Below are 22,641 nucleotides of genomic sequence, written 5' to 3'. Positions count from 1 at the left end.
ACACCTATTTCAAGTTAGGGGCTGCACTTTCCCATTCCCATCTTCAGTAAAAAGACTTCCAGATTTTCCTCAAGGCAAGGTAAAAGACAAAAGTAGACTAGCTCTTGGCCAAGCCACCCTCCCCACAGTTAGCCTGGGTGTGAGTTAAGGCAGCTAATTTGAATGAGCTCCCTCTGTCTAGTGGGATAAGGAACTCATTCAAATTAGCTCCCTTAACAGTTCATCAGATTCTTTGGTCAAAAGGTGAATGGTGGGGGGTGGTGGAGGGGATGGGGAGTTGCCCTGCCAAAACTATGGGACTGAGGAGTGTAAGGTGGAAGGATGTTTTTGGTTGATTGGGAATTAATAAACTCCACGATGTGTCTGCAAGTATGAGCATCCCCAAATCCGAAATGACATGCTTTGCTAACAAGTGCCAGCATTCAAGCAGCATCTAAAGCTCCATAAAGGTAGGCCTTCTGGACAGTAAACTTAAGGTCCTTAGAGCAGGAAGCATACAAGGAAGAGGACCGAGTGGTTCCTTGGTTCTAATAAAAAATACCCGGAGCTGAAAAGTTAAGAATCCTTGAGGGGCTCTCTTGGAGCAAAGGCAAATAAGCATAATTCTTTTGCTTTTATAAGAAAAGCGCTGCCTTGGGCTCAGGTCACCTGGATCGAGCTTTGCATGGACTCGCATTGGGTACCCTGCTCAGCGGGAAGCCTGCTTCTCCCTCTTCACCCCCCCTGCTTGTGTTCCCTCTCTCGCTCTCTTACCAATGTCAAATTTTTAAAAAATCTTAACCAAAAAACCCTACCCTGAATTTCGCACTAACAAGGAGAGTTGGGAAAGGTTTCCACTTTTATATCTATTCTCCCTTTAATGAAAGCTTACCCTGTATTGGGGGAGTAGAGACAGAAGGGGAGAGGAAGAAAATGGAGGCAGGAGCCACCCTGAGAGCCGTGGTCACGGAAATAAGCAAGGGTGTTCACATTAAAAAAATAAAAATCCATGCTTCTGTGATGTACCTCCCTATCCTTGTAGGACCAAACGACGGTTTGACCATAGGCCCGGCGGGCTGCCCTGGACAGGTTGCACCTCGGTCCGTCTCTCAAACGCCTGCGGTTCCTTTAATAGGCGGGGCCGGAACCAGCGGCGAGTCCCCCGCTTTGTACGTGTCGGGGGCGGAGTTCCCAGACAGCCCTTGCAGCATGGCCGCCGGCACCGCCGCCGCTCTAGCGTTCCTGAGTCAGGAGAGCCGAGCCCGGACCGGGGGTATCGGGGCTCTGCGGGTCCCGGCTCCGGTCACCATGGACAGTTTCTTTTTCGGTATTGAAGAAAGGAGGGGATGCAGGTGGTCCTGGGGCGGTTGGGGGCAGGGCTGAAGAAGAATGCAAATGGATACACGACGTGGGTGGAAGCGAAGGGGGCCCCGCACGCGGTAGCGCAAGCGGAAGGGGGCGGTGCGACCCCCTGCTCCAAAAGTGCAGGGGTGGGTCCTGGGCGGAGCGTCCCAGGTGTTCTTGAGACGTAGGCACGTAAATGGCCGGTCTGACCATGGCTACTACACGTGACAGAGGTTTGGTGGAACGCCCCCCACGCGCACACAGACACACTCACACTGTTACCTCTTCCAGGCTGTGAGCTCTCCGGCCACACCCGCTCTTTCACCTTCAAGGTAGAAGAAGAGGACGATGCGGAGCATGTGCTGGCTTTGACCATGGTGAGGGGCGGGGAATGGTTGTGAATAGCTGGGAGTCACTTTCTCTGCCTGGCCCCTACATGGGCGCTTCCCTGGTTAGGTGATACAGGGACCACTGGGACGGGGCAGGTTTTAGGGTAGAAGCCTCCACTTGTGGTGCCAACCCTTGTTTGAGGAGACCCAGAGGCCCTGTATGCTCTTCCCAGCTCTGCCTCACTGAGGGGGCCAAAGACGAGTGTAATGTGGTAGAAGTCGTGGCCAGGAATCATGACCACCAAGAGATTGCAGTCCCTGTGGCCAACCTCAAGTTGTCCTGCCAACCCATGGTGAGTTTCCCTGCCAGGCCGGGTGGTGAAGTGGGGGATAGGGGTGAGGGTGAGGAATTGAGGTCTGGAGAACTGACTCATCACAAGATGGAGCAGGCCAGGCCTTCATCCTTTTCTTCTTCCAGCTGAGTTTGGATGACTTCCAGCTCCAGCCACCTGTAACCTTCCGCCTGAAATCAGGTTCTGGCCCTGTGCGGATCACTGGGAGGCACCAGATTGGTGAGAGTCCTCTACTTTGCCTCTGGTGAATTCTCCATCAGGTCTCCCCCACTGCTCCACAGTCCTGCCCCATCCCAGCCTTATCACCCAGTGCAGCTCCCATACAGGCTATTCCCTCCACTTCCACTTTCTGTCCTACTCAAGCCTACCTCCTGCATGAAACCTGCCCCAACTTCTCCACCCCCATTTATGTGGTCTTTTTTGGCTTTCTGTCATCTTAGTATCTGAGGTTCTTCCCACCTAGATCATAAGCTCTGAGAGGTCAGGGTCCCTGCAAGTCTAGCATCACAGGGCATGAATAAATGATATGTGGTATGAAAAGGGTCTGGCTTTAACCTCCTCTTCCTTTACTGCTTAACGTTTCCACCAGTTACTATAAGCAATGACGTTTCTGAAGAAGAAGAGAGTGAGGAAGAAGGTAGTGAGGAGGAAGAAGCTGAGTTGTGCTCCATCCTGCCTGCCAAGAAGCAGCGGGGTAGGCCTTAGCCGCCTTGGTGAGTTGGGAGAAGGGTGCCGAGCAAGGACTGAGATGGGGTAGGACAAGCAGGTGAAGGCGTAGATGCTGACCCCTTGTTTGCTCTCTTCTGGTCGGCTAGCTGCCTGCCCCATGTGACATGCACCATGTTCCTGTACAAGTTTTAAGAAATTTAAATGTAGCTTCTCCATTGAAGAGGGTGGAGAGGTGGGGTCTTGGGCTGGTGCTGGGAGAGAGGGTGGTCCTATCCCTCATAGAGCCCTGGTGTTTTTCTAATCTTAGGCCCTACCTGGGCTTCTCTTTTCTCCAGGATTGGGAGGAACTCTGAACTTCTGTTCTCACCCTCTCTTCCCCCTTGCCTTTGGGATTGGAGATCAGCCTCTGAAGCTCAGGACTACACATTTTTAATACTTTTTACATTTTTGGATAAAGGTTCAAATAAAGTGATGTGGAGTTTTTTTGCAACTCATTTGTGTGGCTTCTTTACCTGCCGGTGTGGCATTCCCCTTGGGACCACCAGGTGGCACTGTGGCAGCATTGAGAGTGGCCCTGGGCCTGGGGAGGAAATGTGGGGTCCTGCTATCCCTAGGACCCCCCGGGGCCAGGCCTGGGTCCCAACTGCCTTGTTAAAAGAGGACCTCCCAACACCAACCCCATTCCCAGTCCCTACAGGTGGGGGAGGGCCATCCCAGGAGGTTATCAGCATCCAAACAAGGGGCCTGGGCCTCTGTCAGCACTCAGGCTGATGGGCAGGGGGGCAGATAAGGGGACTTAAGCAGTCCGAGGAATGTGCATCCCTAGCTCCGCGAAGGGGCTCAGGCCCTGAGAAGGCCTGTGAGGGATAGGGCAGAGGCCACTGTTGGCTCCTCCTTCCAGTCTTACAGGCTGTCTCTGAGCCGGTCTGGGCCCTTAGAAACCTGATTCCGGGGGCCAGATGGAGGGGGCTGGCCAGATTGGGTGACAGGGAAACCAGAATCCGGGTGGCCTGGCATATGGGGGCAGAGAGAGGCCCCTGGGATTCAGCCTCCTGGCCTAAAGGGTTCCTGACCCCCCACACATCACCTGATCTGGGGGTCTCTGGTGCCTGTAATCAGGTGTTCTGAGGTTTGACTGCTGCTATGCCAGGAAGAGAAAGGAAACTACCTGGTGTGAGCATTAGTGTGTATGTGACCAGCTCTGGGGTCAGCAGTTCAGCAGCTGTGTTGAATGGGGGGGGGTATTTCAGTGTCCCCCGTACAAACAAACAAACAAAAGGTTAACTCCTGAGCCTGGGGCCAGATATGCTGAGGATGGACAGAGTACAGTGCCTGGTGGGGTGTGGGGTGGTGGGGCCAGGCCCACTCCCTCCCACACTGGCTGCTGGGCAAATGGGTGTGCAAGTGGGAGAAGTCCTTAGGTAACCCGAAGGGACTGGTATTGGGGCAGGTAAGGTAAACTTTGGGGAGCGTCCCACAACACGGAAAGGCATTCACACTTCACACTTCCCTGGAGTAGGCTCCCCCCTCCCGGTGGTGAGAAGTTCTAACCTTCCTTTTCTCTCAAGATGAGGATAAAGGAAGGTGATTTCTCTCTTTTTTGCAGTGATCCGGGGTCGCAGGCCCCTTTCTCCCCTCCAGGAGGGGGGTTTCCTGAACTGCCTCCATGCGGAGCCAGCGTGGTGGGCCAACCAGGCTCTAGACTATTCACTTTTCTGTGGCAGGGGTCCCGATGGAGGGGAGAATTGCAGCTGGCGCCCTCTGGTGGGCGAGGTTGAAACCGCCAGTGGCCGAGCGACTCCCCAAGCAGCGACCCCGTCTCGCCCGCGAGTGGCCCGGGGTGCCGAAGTTTAGGCAGAAAGCAAGGACTAAGTCACTGAGGCTGACTGCATTCGTTCTTTGGTTGATTGATCGTTGATTCATTCATTCGCTAGAAGAGCCTTATAAGAGCCCTTCTCTTCTTCCTCTCACCTATAACCTCCAGAGTCCTCGGCACCTGCTTGGTTGGGGGCGCGAGAGACTGACTGAGTGCAGCAAAAAGTCATCTCTGGGGGAAGCCTTCCCAACCCAGCTGTCTAACCCCTGTGCGTGGCCCAGCTCGGCTATTTACCGCTGCGAAGCGATTGAGCGCTCCCTGTAAGCCTTGTTTCCTGGGTGGTTCTCCCCGGGACCCAGGCAGGCGCCGAGCGCCCTCCTGCCCGCAGTGGGGGCCCAATCCACATTTCCGCTTCTTCCTGGGCTTTCCCGGCCCGAAAGGGGGCCGGGCAGACAGAGCAGGGAATTGCTTTTTCTCCCTCTCCGCCCCGCCTCTCCTCGTTGCTCCATCTGTCGGCTCCGCGCACAGTAGGAGCGCTGCCGATTCACTTCGGCCCCGAGCACTGAGGGATGACGGCGCACGCCGAGGTTTGCAGAGCGCTGGAGGATGAGCAGGCCTGTATTTGCGGGGTGAGGGGAGACGTCTCCCAGGCAGAGGCCCGAAGTGCTTAACGTCGTCTTGGCGATTTGCATTTGAACAGTCGGTGGAGAGTCCGCGGCGCTTTGAACGCCGGGCGCAGGAGGCGCTCAGTGGAGGAGCGGCAGACCCGGCGGCCCCGCGCAGGCTGGTGTGGATTTGAGGGGCCCGGGGTGAGGGATGCGTTTGGAAAAAGGCTGAAGGTGTGTGTTTGGGTCCCGGCGAGGGCGTGTTTGCGGAGAGGGGCTGTTTGTGTTGGCGAGGAGTGTGTGTTTGTGTTTTCAGGAGGCGAGAGGGTGTGTGTGTGTGTGTGTGTGTGTGTGTGTGTGTGTGTATGTTTGTGTTTGCGGAGTGTGGGGGCGGCCGGGAAAGGTGGCCGGGCTGTCACTCAGCGATCAGGTTGACAGGCGCTCGCTCATCAGGGCCGGGGAGCTCTGATTGCAGATTCGAGGAAACAAAATAGCAATTGTAATTACGGGGCTTTGATAAGATAAAGGAAGAAGCGAGCTGGCCGGGAAGCTAGCAAGGGAGGGAGGGAGAGAGTGGCCTGCTGGGGCCCCGACGGCATATTTGCATCTGTCACTCAGGGGGCAGGCCGAGCAGGACCCAGCGCCCTTTGTGAGGGTGTCCCCATCTCCTCCCCCACTCCAAACCCCAACCCCAAAACATAGCCTTCTGGGGAGATGAGAACAATCTCCCATACTGATGAGGATTCATTTGGGGGGAAGTTCTCCAAATGTAAAGGAATTCTGCCCTATAGAAAGGCCCCTTGATAGAGGTTAAAGTGTAGTACTAAAACCTTGACCTCTCGCTTTTAGGTCCCAGGATGCCCATCTCTTCTGGTGAAGGGCACAGAGTAGATTAAGACCATTGAAGTTCAGCATGGGGATTTCAGAACCTTCTTGGAGCTCCAGAACCAGGGCTGGACTTTTTGAGTCAGATACTCTCTGGCCTCCATCCCCACTCCAGGGAAGGGCTGGCGCCCAGAGTGACTCTAGTTGTGGCTCCAAGACTATGCACACTAAGACTGCCCTGACTCCAGCCTGGGTCCAGCCCAATGCTGTTCTCATCAGACAGTTTCCAGAGGCCTGAGTCCCTGGTTGGGAAAAGGCCCTTCCCACCTTCTGCTCTCCATCTCTCCACTCACTCATTCACTCATGCACGCAAACATTTTCAGGGGCCTACTATGTGCAGACATGTGTTTAAGATGGTGAGCATTCTGCCTGTTGGAAGCAGTACAGTGAAGAGGGTAGAGACCCAGGGAGTGGACTGCAGCCCTCTAACACAGAGGATGGTAAGAAAAAGGGCTGGTTTGGGCTATGGGCACTGGAGCCCACCTCACCTGTCTCCCTTCTAATGGACTCATCACTTAGTGGGGTTGAAAGGAGACAGTGCAAATTCAGCCTTTAGCAAATATAAGTGCTAAATAAATAGTAGTACTTATAATTATTATCTGAAGGCATGTCTTCCTGGGGAAGCCACTCATGGGCTGAGGTCTAAATGCTCAGCCAGTTTCTTCATGATTCATTCATCAAGTGCCAACTGCAGAACAACCCAGCCCAGCTTGGTTGCAGCCATGAGCTGCAACTTCTGATTGAAAAGACATGGCCCTTGCCTGGAGATCTGTGTGTGCAAGAGCCAGAAGAGTGAACAGACTTCTGGAGGGAGGAACAGGTAGGCTCAGGGAGTCTCCTTCTTTGAGGAGGGATGAGGTCTTGAGACAAGTCCTCTGACCCTGTTTTCCCACCTATGCACTGCTCAGTGTTAGCTTTATGGCTGGGAATGGGGAAAGGTGAGGCATTGGGACAAGTGGGGCACAGAGAAAGGGGAGGTAATAGAACTTAATTGTACTGTTGGACAAGGACCTGCCTACTGCCCCTGGCCTAATGGCTTCCCAGGACCACCCCAACCCCTCCAGTCCAACCCTCAAGGACATGGGGTGCCAGTGGGACAGGGGAGGTCATGGGCAGAGGAAGCAGCTGGGTAGGGCATCAGGAGCTCTACCTGCTCCTCATGAAGGGTCAACCAACCCAAGCCCCTCCCACAGAAGCACCATGGCTCAGGGGTTCCAGAAGCCCCTGGGGGAATGCACGGAGGGTCTGGGAAAGGCTTCGACACTACTTCCTTGGCGACCTCCCCATGCTTGACACAAAGCACCAGTGCACGTCTAGTCCAGTAGGTGTGTAAATGCCTCAGTGCACAAATAACAAGACTCTGAGAGGGAAAGGCTAGGCGGCCTGCAACTAAGTCTCTTCTCCAGGAGAAGCAGCTGACAGTAGTTCTTTTTGCCCCCTCCGCCTGCTGCTTTGGGAGGGCGGCAGCGACTGTGGGTCCTACCAGGGACCTCCAGACTCTCCGACTTAGGTGCTCATGGTTCCTCTCAAGCTTCAGGTCAGTATCTGTGGGATGCAGGCAGCGGTGACGGTGATAATGGGGGAGGGGACATTTCTCGCTCTCTGGGTCTTCTTGGAGACCGGGTGAGACAGGAGACGCCCGCAGGAAGGGTTACTCTTCAGAAAGGTGGGGGTGGGGGTCGGGTCCCCTTCGCAGACGCACGCACCGCTGAGCGCACAGCCATTCACTCCCGCGTCGGCGGCCACTTCCAGGGGACACGCGGGGCCGGAGCACACAGTAGGCGGCTCAGAGACACGCCGCCTCGCCTGAGCCAAAAGCGGACCCGGCCCCACGGTGGAGACCTGGCACCTTTGGACCCCGGCGCACTCGCGGTCCAGGAAGACCAAGCCCGAAGCGCCCCCCCATCCCCGCTGGTCCAGACCCCTAGAGCGCGCGAGGGGGTCAGCCCGGGGATGGGGGAGGCGCCCCCACCGGCCGCCCCCCGCCCCTCCCGCGGTCCCCAGACCCCTCCCCTATCCCAGACCCCCAATCCCAGACCCGCCGGCCGCCCCGCCCCGGCCCGCCCCGCCCCCGCCCCGGGCTGCGTCCGGGCCCCAGCTCCCAGCCGGGGGCTGCGGGCTCCGGCCGCCCGCCCCGCGCTCCCCCCCTCGCTCCCGGTGCGGCGCCCCCCGCCCCCACCCCTCCCCCTCCCTTCCCACCTACCCACCCACCCTGCCGGCCCGTTACCCTCCCGCCTGCTCCGGCTCCTGAGCAGCCAGCGGCCACCGGCTCCGGCAGCGGCGCAGAGTCACTCAGCACGGCGCGGCGCGGCGAGCTCGACATTCCACGGGACCCGCGGAGCCGCGTCCGGACCGCCGCCCGCCTCCCGTGCTCCAGCCTTCCTCGGCCGCCGCCGCCCTCGGCTCGTCCCTCGCGGCCGCCCGCGGGCCGGCGTGATCCCGCCGGGGTTCTCGGTGCTCCCCGGGCCGCGCGCCATGGGCAGCCCCCGCTCGGCGCTGAGCTGCCTGTGAGTACGGCCGCCGCCCCCCGCGTCCCCGCCGGCCCCGCGCCGCCGCGCCCTCTCGGCTCACCCCGCGCCCTCTCTCTCCCGCCCGCTTTTGTCTCCCACAGGCTGTTGCACTTGCTGGTTCTCTGCCTCCAAGCCCAGGTAAGGCGCATTGCGCGGCGGCGGGGCCCGGGCGGGTCGGCGGGGGCCGCCAGTTGGCAAGGTCGGGCAGGGGCCCAAGGACCGACCCTGCGGCCAGCGCTGCAGGGCTGGGAGGAACCTTAGAAATCTAGCCCCGAACCTGCCCTAGGAGGGAGCCGGGGAACAGAGAGGGAGCGCCCTGCCTAAGGTAACACAGCTAGTGTGCAGCGAGGCTTGAACCCAAGGTTTCGGGCTCCAGCGCTGTCTCTCACACCTCCTAGCCAGGTTAGGGTGGATGGGGAACTCTACAGGCAGCCACACCTGGCTGCCGAGGAAGGCGGGGGAGCTGGGGCCAGGGAGCGTTCGTTGTCACAATTCCCGGGGACGGCCGCACGGACTCCCTCCGTGGCTCTCTGGGGAGACTTGTGGCGGGTCTGGCCGAAAGATCAGGTGCCTAGGCTCTCTGCGCTCTCAACATTTGCTCTGTAAATTTGTCTTTATAAATGTCAGCGGTTGGGTAGCGCTGCCTCCCTACTTAGAAGCGCCCTGCTTTTCTAGGAAGGCGTAGGGAGGGGGCGAGGGGCGGCCGCTCTGGGCAGAGAACTTGCTTCCCTGATCGGAGCTGGCGGGGAGTCCCAGGGTGTTTCCCAACAGGTAGGTCCATCCAGATCGGTCCAAGCTCATCCTTGCTAGGCTGGGTCTGCTCCACTTTCCTGGATTGGGTGCTGGGACCTGAGCTGGCTTGTTGTGAGGGTACCCCCCCTCCAAGCTCTTGTAGGCTGCTTGGGGCAGTGGAGGCGTGTGCAGGGTGATGGGGGCCACTGGGGCCCCTGGGCAGAGTAGCATTATAATGGCGTGTTGTGTATTTTTCAATTTCCTAAAGGTAACTGTTCAGTCCTCACCTAATTTTACACAGCATGTGAGGGAGCAGAGCCTGGTGACGGATCAGCTCAGCCGCCGCCTCATCCGGACCTACCAGCTCTACAGCCGCACCAGCGGGAAGCACGTGCAAGTCCTGGCCAACAAGCGCATCAACGCCATGGCAGAAGACGGGGACCCCTTCGGTAAGGCAAGCTGACCGGGGCAGGGTGAAGGTAGCTTGTAGAACACGCCCTCCTTCCCCCTGGCTGGCCTGCTGTGACTAGACCTGCCAGCCCCATCCGTGCTGGCCAGAGGCCTCTCTGGGCTCCCCAGCTCAGAAGGGAAGGAGTTAAGGCAAAAAAGCATCTTTGGGGTCAGCTGGAGAAAAGAGGGTTAGGGAAGGGACCTTGGGGAGTACTTGGCCCACAGGTGCCCCTTCTCTACCCAGCAGATGAATGAAGCCAGGCATCTCCTTTTCTACCTCCCCCATTCACACACCCCTCCCCAGCTGCAGGTGGAGACAGAGGGTTCTGCGGGAGGGGCCCCAGGTTTAAGGGAAGCTCTTGAAAGAGGATATGTCGCCAGGGTCCACAAAAGGAGAGTTGGGAAAGAGACGGGAGAAAAATCCCCCCAGCCCTTCCAGCTTGGACAGGGGGTGCCATGAACCTTTACATATTTTGAAGGGCCAATTGTACATAGGCACTAGGCTTGGGAAGGGGCCCTCTCTCCACCCCACTGACCCAGGAACCCAGGTAGTGGTCAGAGCCAGGCTCCTGACTCCCTGTGGGGCGGTGAGTCCGGGTAGCTACTGCGGGGCAGGGAGGCTGAGGACTGATTGATTTCTAAAACATTCAATATTCCTGCCTTGAAACAAGGCCAATTTCCAGAGTCCTGGATGTACCAAGAGAAAAGCAAGCCCTCTGGGCGGCTGGTGTTGTTTTTAGAGAGCGATTATTGTGAGTTTAAAAACCTTTAAATAATGACCAAGTTAAACAAGCATGAAAGGAGAGGGGAAGACTCTATTAAAATGTAATAAAAAGGTGAGGCATTTTAAGAGCTAAGAAGAAAAATGAAGAATGATATAAAACAGAAAAAGAACGAGCCTTTTTTCAGATGTGGAGTTTGAAAGGAGTTGCAAGTCTGTAAATGTTAAAAAAGAGGTTCAAGATTGTTCTCTATGAATCTCTGGAGAGACCCCCGCGTCTGGCAGAGCGATTAAAACTCTTCTTACTTTCACCTTTTTTAACATTTCCTGAATACTTTCTCCTCTTCTCGAGCCAGTTTGGGGGATCGAGTATGTCTCACTGCATTTTTTCTGCATCGACGTAGCTGACTTCCCTTCAAAGCTGGAGAAGGAGACATAATTTTCCCGGGATAAATCTGTCACTGGGGTGGAAGAATAGGTTTGAAAATGTTAAGCTTTCCAAAAGGCTGGTCGGGAAAGCCGCCCGTAAACTGCGGCCCCAGCTCCCCAGCTCCATCCAGGAAGGGGAGTGGGGGCTCTCCGTGGTGGGGGTGGGGGGCGGCCTGCCCGGTGGCCGAGCTCCCCCGCTGGGCTGGCAGGGCCAGCCTGCCGTCCCTTTGTCCCTCTAAACTGGCTGCTTGCTGCCCTTCTCAGCTTCCAAGGAAAGGGAACGAATGCTTAGCTCCTCCTGAGTTTGCTCCACTGGAGCAAATGGTCCAGCATCCTTGGGTTCTGGGGAGGGAAGAAGAGGCTAAGCTGGCCATGGAGAAGCTCATCTTCAGACCTCAGAAGTCTGATGCCCACTTCTGTCCTTACAAGTGTAGGAAGCCTTCCAGGGTCGCTGATTCCTGCCTGCCAGGCAGGAGTGGGAGCCGGAGGGCCTGAGAGCAGAGGCTTAGGGTGTGCAGCCGGGACAAGAGTCTGGGGGAGAAGAGCAGAGAGGTCCCAGTTGCTTCCTTATGGGTCCCAGGAAGGAATAGAGGGATTGTGCCATCCTTGTCTGCCCCATTTGGCCAGAATCCTCCGAGTGGGATCCTCAGGCCCCTTCTCCAGCCAGCGTCCCTTCGGGCCTCTGGAAGGCAGAGCAGGAGAGGGATGAGCAGCGTGGCCGTGTCCAAGAGGAGGTGGGTGGGAGGGGAGGTGACAGCTGCATTTCCCTGGCTGACTTGAAGCCAGACTGGAGAGTTGGCCATTGGGTCCCTGCTCTGTCCTATGTGAAGAGGTGGGGGTAGCATCAGGCCGGGCAACAAGGGCTGCCTTGCTGACCTTGGAGCCCATCCTCCCCCTTTAGTTTTAGCGACAAAGAAGGTGCTGCCTTGTTAGTGCAGGCTGGGAGACAGCTCTGGGAATCCCAGAACTGCTTTCTCAAGGAGGGAAAAGCAGAGAGGACAGAAGACTCAGCCCCTCCTGGCCTATCCCCAACAGCTAAGTCAGCCCTCATTCCCTGCTTGAGGACAGCCACAAAGGGGAGGAATTACACAGGGACTAGACAGGGACCAGGACTTCTGCGGCAAGTGGGCTGTCTAAGGGGAGGGCACCAGGGAAGAAGGCACAGAATTCAGCTCCCTGTCTCAATGGCTTTCCAGACTGAGAGGCAAGCATGCCTGAATTTTTCCCTTCCTCACCCACAGCAAGTGTTTGGTCACTGTGATGGGGGTTGAAAGAGAAAAGACTATTTGAGCCATTGATTTCTGGACACTGGGGCTGGGGACAGTGGTGACGGGGAAGCGTGGAGAAGAGCAGAAGCCTCCCAGCTGGGGTCTGAGGTTCTGGGAAAGTAGCGGGCTGTGTGTGGACGGAGAGTGGTCGGCCTCCCTGTCATCTCAGCAGAACGGGGTGGTGGTTGGGGGGGAGGGGGGGTTGGCCAAGGACATGAGCTAGAACCTGAGGAGCCAGAAACAGGAGATAGTGCTTTTATGTTTTGCCTCGGAACTCATGTCACTGCTGCACCCCGGAAGTTTGTGGTGATCTCTGAGGCATGTGCATGTACTACTTTGAGTTTGAAGGGTTCCCAGAGATGTTCTGATGAGAGTAGAACTCTAGTCATGAAGCCTTGACGTGAAAAGTCAGTACTATCTGGTTTTAAAAGAGGGTGTGTTCAGTTTGATGGCTTTAAGATTCCTCCACAGGAGCAGCAGAGCAGGCAGAGGGAGATCCCAGTCTGTGCTTCATGCTCTTGCCCATCCCCCTGTGCACATCCGTGAGGGGCCTGAAGCCCAGGAAGGAGAGTCGATCTTTCCCAGTGTCGCCTAGCATGGTGGCAGCTGGGCTGGGGCTGGAGCCCATGTCTTGGGTACCTGCTCTTGAAGCAGTTGCTACTGGGATGTGACAGGTCTGAGGGTCAGCTGGGGTGACAGTGTGGTACAGTGGGGTCAGGGCGCTTCCGATAACCATCCCGCCACCTTCCCTGACAGCAAAGCTCATTGTGGAGACAGATACCTTTGGGAGCCGGGTTCGAGTCCGAGGAGCTGAGACCGGTCTTTACATCTGCATGAATAAAAAGGGGAAGCTCATTGCCAAGGTGAGGCCCCAGAAGGAGCGGAGGGTCCCTGGGTCCTAGGGAGGGGGCTGGGCAGGCAGAGCTCCTCTAGGGTCCCAAGGAGGTAGGCAGAGAGACCCAGGGCCACCTTGGGGTTACCTAGTGGTTGGGTGGAGGGTGGGGGAGGTGAGAGAGAAGGAAACTGCTTGAGAGATGAAAAGCTATAAAGGCAAAGGAGGAAGAAGGAAGGCTAGGGAAGGGGCTGGTGGGGGGGTTGGTAAATTCCATATATCTTTTTAACAAATCGCCAAATTGCTTTGCTATTATGTCCAATTACATGGTACCAGCATTTGGAATGTTCAGTAAGCCGCAGGCCCAGCCCCTCGGCCGAGCTCTGAAATGGCCCCATTAGTCACGGCTCTTCTCCAGCCTCAAGCTCCCCGCTTCCTGGGCTTCTGGGGCTCGGGGCTCCGCGTCTCCCCGCAGGCTTCCCCTCCCCCATGGAGTGGCTGCCCTGAGGCCCCAGGGGTCTTGAGGGGCCCAGGGGGATGGTACAGCTGGGGAAACGGGTGCGAGCCGCTCGGCCAGACTGGTGGGCAGGAGGCCAGGGCAGGCAGGGTCTGGGCCCCCTCTCTGGCCCTCTGTGTTGGGGCCCAGCCCCTCCGGAGACAGCCATGTGTCACTGCTGCCCGGGAGGACAGGAAGTTGCCGGGTGGGCTGCGGCTTGTGAGGGATTAGAGAGCGGGTGCCCGGGCGGGGGTGGGGCTGTCACTCGTGCCCACCCTGCCATCTGCTGGGGTGCCCACCTGCTGTCTGGGGCCGCCTGCCCTCTGCCTCTGCTGGGGTGGGGGCGGGGGGCGTCTCCGGCCAGAGCCCCGTAACGCCGCGCTTCTGGCCCCACTACCTGCAGAGCAACGGCAAGGGCAAGGACTGCGTGTTCACCGAGATCGTGCTGGAGAACAACTACACGGCCCTGCAGAACGCCAAGTACGAAGGCTGGTACATGGCCTTCACCCGCAAGGGCCGGCCCCGCAAGGGCTCCAAGACGCGGCAGCACCAGCGCGAGGTGCACTTCATGAAGCGGCTGCCCCGCGGCCACCACACCACGGAGCAGAGTCTGCGCTTCGAGTTCCTCAACTACCCGCCCTTCACGCGCAGCCTGCGCGGCAGCCAGAGGACTTGGGCCCCCGAGCCCCGGTAGGCGCCGCCGGCCCTCCCCGCCGCGCCGCCGAGCCGCTCGCCGCGGGGGCGCACGGAGAAACTCCGGGAGCCGAGGTCTGCGCTGCTGAAGGCTGGGGAGGAGCTGGGGGAGCCCCGGGTTCTAGCTGTCCATAATTGTTTGCTGTTGGGGTTTTTTTTTTTTTTTTTTTTTGGTCGTTGTTTTGTTTTGTCTTGTTTTTTAAACAAAAGAGAGGCTCTATTTTTGTATTCCACTTGGCGGTGGTGTCTGTCTTCTTCGCTTTGGGGAAGGCTGGGAGTGGCCTAGACTGGGATTCCGGCGGGGGTTCCTTCTGGGTGGGAGGGGGGCTTTTCCAGGCAGAGGTACTCCTGAGACCTCCGGGCCTGCAGGGTAAACTGGCGGGGCTTACCCCACCCCCCAGTGGGGGCAGGGGGGAAAGAGTGGGGAGTGGGGACGTAAAGCAGGTTTTTTAAGGGTGGGTATCAGTTGGGGGGTGGATGTGTATTATTATTAAATGACTGAAATATTTATTTATTTATTTATTTTAAAGGTTTTTAAAATTTATTTGACAGAAAGTGATCACAAGTAGGCAAAGAGGCAGGCAGAGAGAGAGAGGAGGAAGCAGGTTCCCCGCTGAGGAGAGAGCCTGATGTGGGACTCGATCCCAGGACGCTGGGATCATGACCTGAGCTGAAGGCAGAGACTTTAACCCACTGAGCCACCCAGGCACCCCTGAAATTTACTTATTTAACTTGAGTATTAAAAATGTGTGTTGGAGAGCAAGGCCCGTGGGGATCAGGCCCCTCCCCCTGGGGCTGTCCTGACCAGAACCGGTTCTGACCCCAGCTCTGCCCAGAGCCTCCCTCCAGCCTGACTTAGGACCTGTGCCTGTCGTTGGGGGCTCTCCTGATAGGACAGAAGCAGGGAAAGGGGCAAGAAGAGGCTCTTAGCTGGTCCTGGGAGCTCTCAGACAAGGACCTTATAGCTCCTAATGAGAGTCATTGCCAACACTAACCCCTAGCCACCTCTGGGGCAGAAAAGAGGGTTCTGCTAGGACCAGAGCTCCATTCATGGATTCAATGAATCTTTATTTTTATTTTTTAAAATATTTTACTTATTTATTTGTCAGAGACAGCACAAGCAGGGGGAGTGGCAGAGCAGGCAGAGGGAGAAGCAGACTCCCTGCTGAACCAGATGCTTAACGGGCTCAGTGCCCAGGTGTCTTCAATGAATCTTTAAAAAGTGCCTCTCCACGCGTCTACATCTTCGTGGGAGACAGGCTGGAGATGCCAGAGCTGGTTCTTTCTGAGTATCAGGCTCCAGTGAATGAAAGAAAAGAGGATATGCCAGGGTCCAAGGTGGGGTTATGCTGGAGGGGAGACCGCCAAGCCCGGTGTTGACAACTGTGGCATGGAGCAGGGCTGACTTTTTTGAGGATCTGGTTAGACAGCTGTGAGCAGAAGGTGCTGAGCTCCGGTGCTGTGCAAGGACCCTGAGGCCATGACCCTGGGAGAGGCTGCCGGCCCTGGAGAGATGGGTCCCAGAGGAAGAGAGCCTGGGCAGGAGACCAGGAGGGAAGTTCACAGGTAGAGAGCAGGACATAGACTCTGGCCCAGAGGAGAAGCAGCAGCTCATGGGTCAGAAGGACCGACCCCTGACGGCCCTGCTGTGGAGGAAGGAAGCCCAGGCCACGCTATGGCAATGACAGAGCATGTCAGGGTGTGGGCATAAGGGCTGGCCTGATGGACAGAGAGCTGTGTTTTTGGGTGTAGACTGGAGAGCCTGGCATTATGCCACATCGAGGGACAGCCCAAGCCCAGAGGTAGCAGGTCTCCTGAGGGCTTCCTCAATGAGGCCTCCTGTTCTGGCTCTTTTTGCAGTCGTCTTTTGATAGTGCCCCTGGCTGGTCCCACAGCCCAGCTACTGGGCCAATTCAGAAACCTCTTCCCTCTGGGCCTGTTCCTTGGCACGTCCTTGGAATGGGGGACATCCCAAGGCTTCCTAATCACATGGGCCTCTCAGAGCTGAAGCCGCGAGTTCCAGGGTCAGGCCATCCAGGTGGACCAGGAGCTCCATGGCTCAGTGGGAAACCTTGGAGGAGAGAGGCTGGGGAGACCCTGGGCTCTGGCCATGCCACCTCATCTGGCTTGCTGTGGGGGTGAAGGGCTCTGGGTAGAGGAGGTGTCTCCCAGTGCACAGACACCTGGGATGTGGGGAGGGGGCTCTAGACATCTCTGTTCCAGCTCCTCCAGCTCTTAGGGCCTCCTCCCCTCCCCCTTTAATTAATTCTGGGTGAGCAGCCTGGCTTTATTGTGCAAGAAGCTTGGGTCTCACTGTGGGAAAAGTCACACCTTCTGAGCAGCTTCTGATGCCATGCAAATGAAGAGACCGTCCAGGAAACGCTTTCATCTGCACGGCCGCCTGTCCAGCCCCCAGCCCAGTAATTGCCCACATTTCATTTGTTTGAGAGCAATTCCTGGGGGAAGCCATAGGGTCGGAGGGAGTCTGGGGTGGGGGTGGAATGTCAGGCTCTCTCTGCCTGTGATCCTGGCCACGGAGCAGGGAGGCTGGTCACCGGCTAGGCCAAAGCCACTCCCGCAACCCCCGGGGCTGGGGACTCCCGAGGTCTCCGGTGTGGTGGATGGAACTGTGCCGTGGTGGCCATGACGGCGAAGAGGTGGGCTGTTGGGAGAGCCAGACCCGCCTTACAGAGAGGAGGGAGATGACGGGTGGTGGTGGCAGTGGCGCTGGTGGTGGTGGCTAGGGTCGGTGGAGAGGGGTGGGAGGTGGGAATCCTCGGGGCAGCCCGAGGCTTTGGGAAGGGGCTGACATCCGGCAGGACCCTGGGTCAGGGACCCATGGGAGCAGAGCCCAGAGCGGTGGGGCCAGGCCGGGCTAGAGCACCCACCACCTTGTTTATCTTCGCCTTGCTGCCTCCATAGAGTCCTCGCTAATGGGGTTTTACAGCCCACTCAAGCTGCAACTGGCCGAGAATCAATCATTACCGGCACTTAGTGGTTTGATAGTTAACAGCCTGAACTGAAGCCAAACTGGTTGTTAACTGTGATAACAACTGATTTCAAGGGGTTATTGCCGGCCCAATATGCTCAGTCCATTTATTTCGGGGAAAACAAGCAGGGAGCCGTGGCAAGGCCTAGAAAAGGGAGGAGGACGGGCTCTTCTCAGCCAAAAGGTCCGCTGCTCTGCTCTAGAGCGGGCGCTGGCTGTGAGGGCCCTGGGGGGCTGCCTGAGGCTTACACCAGGCTCAGCCTCCCAGGACTCACTGAGGACCTGCATGCAGGCCCGGGTGACTCCCACAGAAGGCCTTCTCCTCAGTGCTTACCTCATCCTCATCGCCCCCTCCTTTTTTCCTAGCAGTACCACCCATGAGACCCTCACCGGGACTGACTCCCCATGAGGAGGAAGCAGGCTTAGTGGCCAGGTCTCCGCTCGTCCCCACCCAGAGGGTGGGGCTGGACCCACTCACCCATTCCTCCCTCCCCAAAGCCTCCCAGAACCCTGCCCGCTCCAAACTAGAACCTTGTCTTTCATTTCAAGGCCAGCAAAGACTCCGCCCAAACCTTGATGAGAAAGACTGAGTGAGGGCTCTCTCCTCTCCACCAGGTTCTGCCCAACCCTTCCTTCTATCCTAGCTGAGTGACAGAAGGGGAGGCTGTGGGCAAGCATCATTCTAGAAAGCCGCTGCAGCAAAGGACCTGGGGAGTTGTTCACCATCTAGAGACAGACAGCCTAGGGCCCAGAAGGTGCATAACTAGGATCGAAGCTAGTATTGGAAATCAGGTGTTCATTTCCAGGCCCAGGCTACCTCTTGAGGGTTGTAGGTCTTTCCTTAATTCCATTCATTCTTTCAATATTTATTGAGTGCTTACTGGGTGTGGGTCAAGCTCTATTCTGGGTAGAGGGACAAGCAGGAAATGAGACAAAAGCCCTGTCATTATGGAGCTCATATTCTAGTGGGTAAGGGGGTGCAGAGCAAATGGTACAGAGTATGGCCCACGCTGAGAACCACATCGGGAAAAATGCAGAGAAGGGAATGAGTGTGAAAGGTGGGTAGGGTGGCAGCAATCTTTTTTTTTTTTTTTTTTAAAGATTTTATTTATTTATTTGACAGACAGAGATCACAAGTAGGCAGAGAAGCAGGCAGAGAGAGAGGAAGGGAAGCAGGCTTCCTGCTGAGCAGAGAGCTGGATGTGGGGCTCGATCCCAGGATCCTGGGATCATGACCTGAGCCGAAGGCAGAGGCTTTAACCCACTGAGCTACCCAGGCACCCCGGGTGGCAGCAATCTTAAATAGGGTGCACAGAGAAGGCTTCACTCAAATCTTCGTGTTTGAGCAGACACCTCTCTGGGAAGGTGAGATTTCTGGGGAGGGGCGTGGAGAAGGTTAGAAGCTGAGGTGGGGCCAGAGAAATAGAAAGGGGTGGTGGTGGAGGGCAGATCACACAGGGCCATTGAAAAGACTTCAGTTTTGATTCTGAATGAGATAGCACACCATTGGGGGCTTCCAAGCAGTAGAGTGACAGGCTCTGAATGAAGTTTTAACAAGATTACTTTGGCGGCTGTGTGGAGAACCGACAGCCAGGGAGCCAGGGAGACCAGTTAGGAAGTGACTGAAGTAATCCAGACTACAGATAGTAGTGGATTGGAGGCAGTGAGAAGAGTTTGGGATTTTGGGGCAGTTTTTACAAGAGGGGATGACAAGACTTGCTGATGGATTTGAATATGGGCAGTGAGAGAGAGGGGATGTGAAGGGTTTCCAGGGTTTCTGGCCTGAGCCACTGAAAGGATGGAGGGGCCATTCGCTAACACAGAGAAGACTGTAGAAGAGGCAGATTTTGAGAGGAAGAGTAGAAGTTCAGTTTTGGATATGTTATATCTCAGCTGACTAAAGAAATACGCAAAGGGAGATGGTGAGTGAGCAGCTGTGCACGTGTCTAGAATTCTGGAGAGAGGTCTAATGTGAAGATACAACTTGGGGAGTATTCAGCACACAGATGTTTTTATTTATTTTTTTTAAAGATTTTATTTATTTATTTGACAGAAAGAGAGAGACAGTAAGAGAGGGAACATAATCAGGAGGAATGGGTGAGGGAGAAGCAGGCTTCCCGGCAAGTAGGGAACCTGACGCGGGCTCGATCCCAGGACCCTGGGATCATGACCAGAGCTGCAGGCAGACCCTTAACAACTGAGCCACCCAGGCACCCCGCACAGGTGATTTTTAAAGCAGGAGATGGAATGGGTTCCCTTGGGAGTGAGCGTAGCTAGAGAAGAGAGGAGCCGGAGCCCCAAGTCTGAGCGCCGGGATATACCGGCAGGACAGAGGGGGAACCAAGGGAGGAGATTGAGAAAGTGTGGCCCATGAGGTAGGTGGGAGGAAAACCAAGACGGTGTGGTGTCCTGATGATACAGGACCAAGACAACAATTTCTGGGCCCGAAGCTTTAAGTGTCTTACTCCCCAACCAACACCACGGTTAAAAGGAAGTAGCCAACAAGTAGGGTCTGTTTGACCTGGGAGTCTCCTGGCCTCTTCCTTCAGCTTCTCCCGGCCTCTCATCACACTGTCTTTACCTCCAGAACCTAACTCAACTCCAGTTCACTTACTCTTCGACTTCTCCGCCAGCTTCTCCCTGCTCCAAGCCGTCATCAGCTCAAGTCTGTCTTTATGGCAATAGCTCCTAACTGCTCTCCCTGATTCTTCTCATAACTCCCGACAATCCTTTCTGTGCTCAGTAGCCAGAATTTTCAAAACACAAATCTCATCTTTGTACTCCTGCCTTATCTAGAATTGTACTCAGACTGCTTTCCGAGGCCCACATGGTCCCTGGCCTGCTCTGGCATGACTGTCCATCTAACCTTAGGGCTTAACCACTTAACCACTGGGGCCACACCTCCTTCCAGCTTCTCAAATAAGACAGTCTTGCGTCTGCCCCAGGGCCTTTGCATGTATTGTTTCCTCTGCTTGCAATGCTGTTTTTCTTGAACTTGCAGGGCTGACTGTTCATTCTGTAGATCTCTGCTGTCACTCTCTGTTTTATTTCTTTATTACCCTTATCCTTATCTGATATTATCTTGTTTCTTATTTGCTTGCTTTTGGTCTGTCTGTTCCCGGCCCCAGCCCCCAAGAGAGTAGGGAGGGACCCTGAAGCATATCCAGTGCTGAACCAATGCCTCGCACCTCCTTGTCGTGAGTTTTCAGTAAACACTGGTGGAAGCAATCAACTGATAATGTGAGAGGAGACTGGGAAGCTGTCGAGTGGACACAGCAGGTTAGGGGTTCTCTGTATCCAGGGTTGGGCTGGGCTGGAAATGCCTGAAGGTCAGGGAGACTTGAGGGTGGTCCTGGGATGGGTGACCCCTGGAGCCCATCCAGACATGCACAATCTTATTAAAAGGAGATGCAGTGCTGTCCAACACGGGCTCACCCCCAGTATCCTCAAGCTACAATGCCTGTTTCCAAAACCCAGACAAAGGAGCATCTAGGCAGCGCCCGGTGGGAGGGGTATATCAGAACCTCCTCAAATTCTGCTTCCTTCTCCACCCATGGATGTCCAAAGCAACCAGGGGACATCAAAGGAAAGAGTGAATGGGAATTAAGAGCTAGAGAGTGGAGGAGAGATGAGGAGTAAGTAGCGAATCAGATGGGGAGCAGATAGGAACGCTGGGGGATCCCCAAGTCCCATGGAACTATGGGGGGGCTGTGCCAGTATGTCCTTTTGGTTGCCCTGCTGGGGATCTGGATCTCTTGCCGACCCTCAAGAGCTAATTGGCATTCTGGGCAGGCCCCAGAGCTGAACCTTGTGCTCCTATGGGCTGGCAGCTGTGGAGAAGGGCTCCCGCTCAGTCCTGCAGGCTGTTACCCCCCCTCAGCCCCCCTCTCTGGGAAATGAGCTCAGGCTGCTGAATCAGTCTGGGAGCTGCGTCTCTTCTCCCTTCCTTCCTTGGCCGTGGATGGTGGAGGGAGGACGTGGTCAAGAGGAGAGTCAGGGTGTTAACCTTCACCCATGGAGGCCTGCAGCTTTGGCACTAGGGGATGAAGGCCCCCGGTCATGAAGAATCACATGGGCCCTGGCCTGGGCTCTGCTGGAGGTACTCAGAACAAGGGGCCAGAACTGGACACCGCCTTGAGGAGGTAAGGAGAAGCCGGGACGGAGCTTTTCAACGTTACCTTGAGCCCAGAGAACCAGAAAATGTCTGGGCCTGAGGTCTGGGAGTGGCAGAATGGCAAGCCCTCGAGGAGCCAGGGCACAGGGCCGGGACCCAAGCCAACAGCCAGAAGATCCAGCCAGTGACTTTCAAGGGTGGGAGTGACCAGGGCCAACACCAGATCCCACTGTCCCTGTCGGCCCACAGACACTCAGCTTCCAAACCCCCGGGCTCAGAACCTCTACCTTTCTGTCCTTCTCCTTGTTTCTAGTCTCTGATATTTAACATTTCAACTTGACAAACATCACCAGTTCTTGCTAAATCTTTCTTCATGGAGAAGTGCCCCCGTCCCATCACAGCCTCTGCTGGGCCATTGCATGCCCTCCCACCTCCTCGTCTTGCCCGGTCTCTCCCTGGGCTTTCTGGACACCCTCCCCTCCCTGCCTCCTGCAACTCTCAGTAATGAGGAGCAAACTCATAAAATATGCATCGTGGGTAACACACCATGTAGGATCTGCCCGATCTCAGGTCTGATAGGAGAGGCCGGGTCAGGAGGGTGCTGGGTCTTTGGCTTCCAAGGGTTTGGGCTGACTTCTCTCCCTTGGGCTCAAGTTCCAGCCACTTCCATCAAGCCAGGCCCAATCCTCCCTTGGTGGGGGAATGTAGGGGGGGTCCTGGGGAGAGGTGCTAGTGGCCCGGGGAGAAAGCTCCTAAGTGAGGCGTGACTTCTGTGACCAGAAGACTAAAGCCAGAGGTGTGTGCTGAGAGGGAGGAGAGGGGTAGGGTCAGAGCCTATGCACTCAGCAGTGTCTGGAATGGTGATTTTTTGCCCAGGGGAGCCTGGTAAGGCGGGATCGTGCGCCATTTGAGGGAGAGAGGGAATGGCGTTGGTGGCAGGCCTCCCTGTGGGGGCACATCCATCACCCCGGTGGGGCAGGTAGAGAGAGGGAAGGGAAGGGTAAAGGAATCTTCTCTTATTCTCCCAACAGCTCTGGAATTCGTACTGACACTGATTGCCCATCCCCACTCCTGGCCAGGCCTAAGCAACTCAGCGAAGGGACTCAGAAGAATGGCGACAGCAGCCACCAGAGATGGGCTGTGGCTCGGTGTGGCGTCAGGAGTCAGAGCTTTGGAGTCAGACCGAACTAACCTTGAATCCTGACTCTGGAGCTCCCTAACCGTGTACACAGCAAGTCGCCTCACTGCTCTGAGCCTCAGCTTCCTCACCTGCTAAATGGGTCACAAACTCCTCCCTACAGAGTTGTCAGGAGGAGTTTGTGAGGTGTCTGGCAGAATGGCCTTAACAATGGTTCCTAACAGGGGTGGGGAGGGACTCTGGAGGAGGGGTTGGGCCCGCAGTGAAGTCCCAGTGAGCCTGGTTTGCC

At 56.4% G+C, this 22,641-nt stretch overlaps 2 protein-coding genes across 3 annotated transcripts; both read left to right on the top strand.

Moving 5' to 3' along the window:
- Positions 1-984: 984 nt before the first annotated feature.
- NPM3 (nucleophosmin/nucleoplasmin 3) lies at positions 985-3,165 on the top strand. Its single transcript, XM_032311921.1, has 6 exons — positions 985-1,306; positions 1,615-1,700; positions 1,886-2,005; positions 2,131-2,224; positions 2,595-2,718; positions 3,010-3,165. The coding sequence occupies exons 1-5, from the start codon at positions 1,000-1,002 to the stop codon at positions 2,708-2,710; spliced, it is 723 nt and encodes a 240-aa protein (XP_032167812.1). The 5' UTR covers positions 985-999; the 3' UTR covers positions 2,711-2,718; positions 3,010-3,165.
- Positions 3,166-8,228: 5,063 nt separating this feature from the next.
- On the top strand, positions 8,229-14,255 carry FGF8 (fibroblast growth factor 8). Of its 2 annotated transcripts, none has more exons than XM_032313010.1 (5): positions 8,229-8,487; positions 8,592-8,628; positions 9,524-9,671; positions 12,847-12,953; positions 13,822-14,255. In XM_032313010.1, the coding sequence occupies exons 1-5, from the start codon at positions 8,456-8,458 to the stop codon at positions 14,110-14,112; spliced, it is 615 nt and encodes a 204-aa protein (XP_032168901.1). In that variant the 5' UTR covers positions 8,229-8,455; the 3' UTR covers positions 14,113-14,255. The 2 variants fall into 2 exon arrangements, with proteins under 2 accessions (XP_032168901.1, XP_032168899.1); XM_032313008.1 differs by having other exon boundaries at positions 9,491-9,671.
- The last annotated feature ends 8,386 nt before the right edge of the window (positions 14,256-22,641 follow it).

This window comes from Mustela erminea, chromosome 14 (assembly GCF_009829155.1).
Source record: "Mustela erminea isolate mMusErm1 chromosome 14, mMusErm1.Pri, whole genome shotgun sequence".
NCBI lineage: Eukaryota > Metazoa > Chordata > Mammalia > Carnivora > Mustelidae > Mustela > Mustela erminea.
Note: the sequence above shows the minus strand (reverse complement) of the source record. Positions and strands in the feature narration are given on the sequence as shown.

Bases quoted from the DNA above. Each gene is read 5' to 3' on its own strand.
- NPM3 (XM_032311921.1), top strand. From the start codon at position 1,000: ATGTACCTCCCTATCCTTGTAGGACCAAACGACGGTTTGACCATAGGC. The intron at 1,307-1,614 runs GTATTGAAGAAA...TACCTCTTCCAG, and splicing joins CATGGACAGTTTCTTTTTCG to GCTGTGAGCTCTCCGGCCAC. The intron at 1,701-1,885 runs GTGAGGGGCGGG...TGCTCTTCCCAG, and splicing joins ATGTGCTGGCTTTGACCATG to CTCTGCCTCACTGAGGGGGC.
- FGF8 (XM_032313008.1), top strand. From the start codon at position 8,456: ATGGGCAGCCCCCGCTCGGCGCTGAGCTGCCT. The intron at 8,629-9,490 runs GTAAGGCGCATT...AATTTCCTAAAG, and splicing joins TTCTCTGCCTCCAAGCCCAG to GTAACTGTTCAGTCCTCACC. The intron at 12,954-13,821 runs GTGAGGCCCCAG...CACTACCTGCAG, and splicing joins AGGGGAAGCTCATTGCCAAG to AGCAACGGCAAGGGCAAGGA.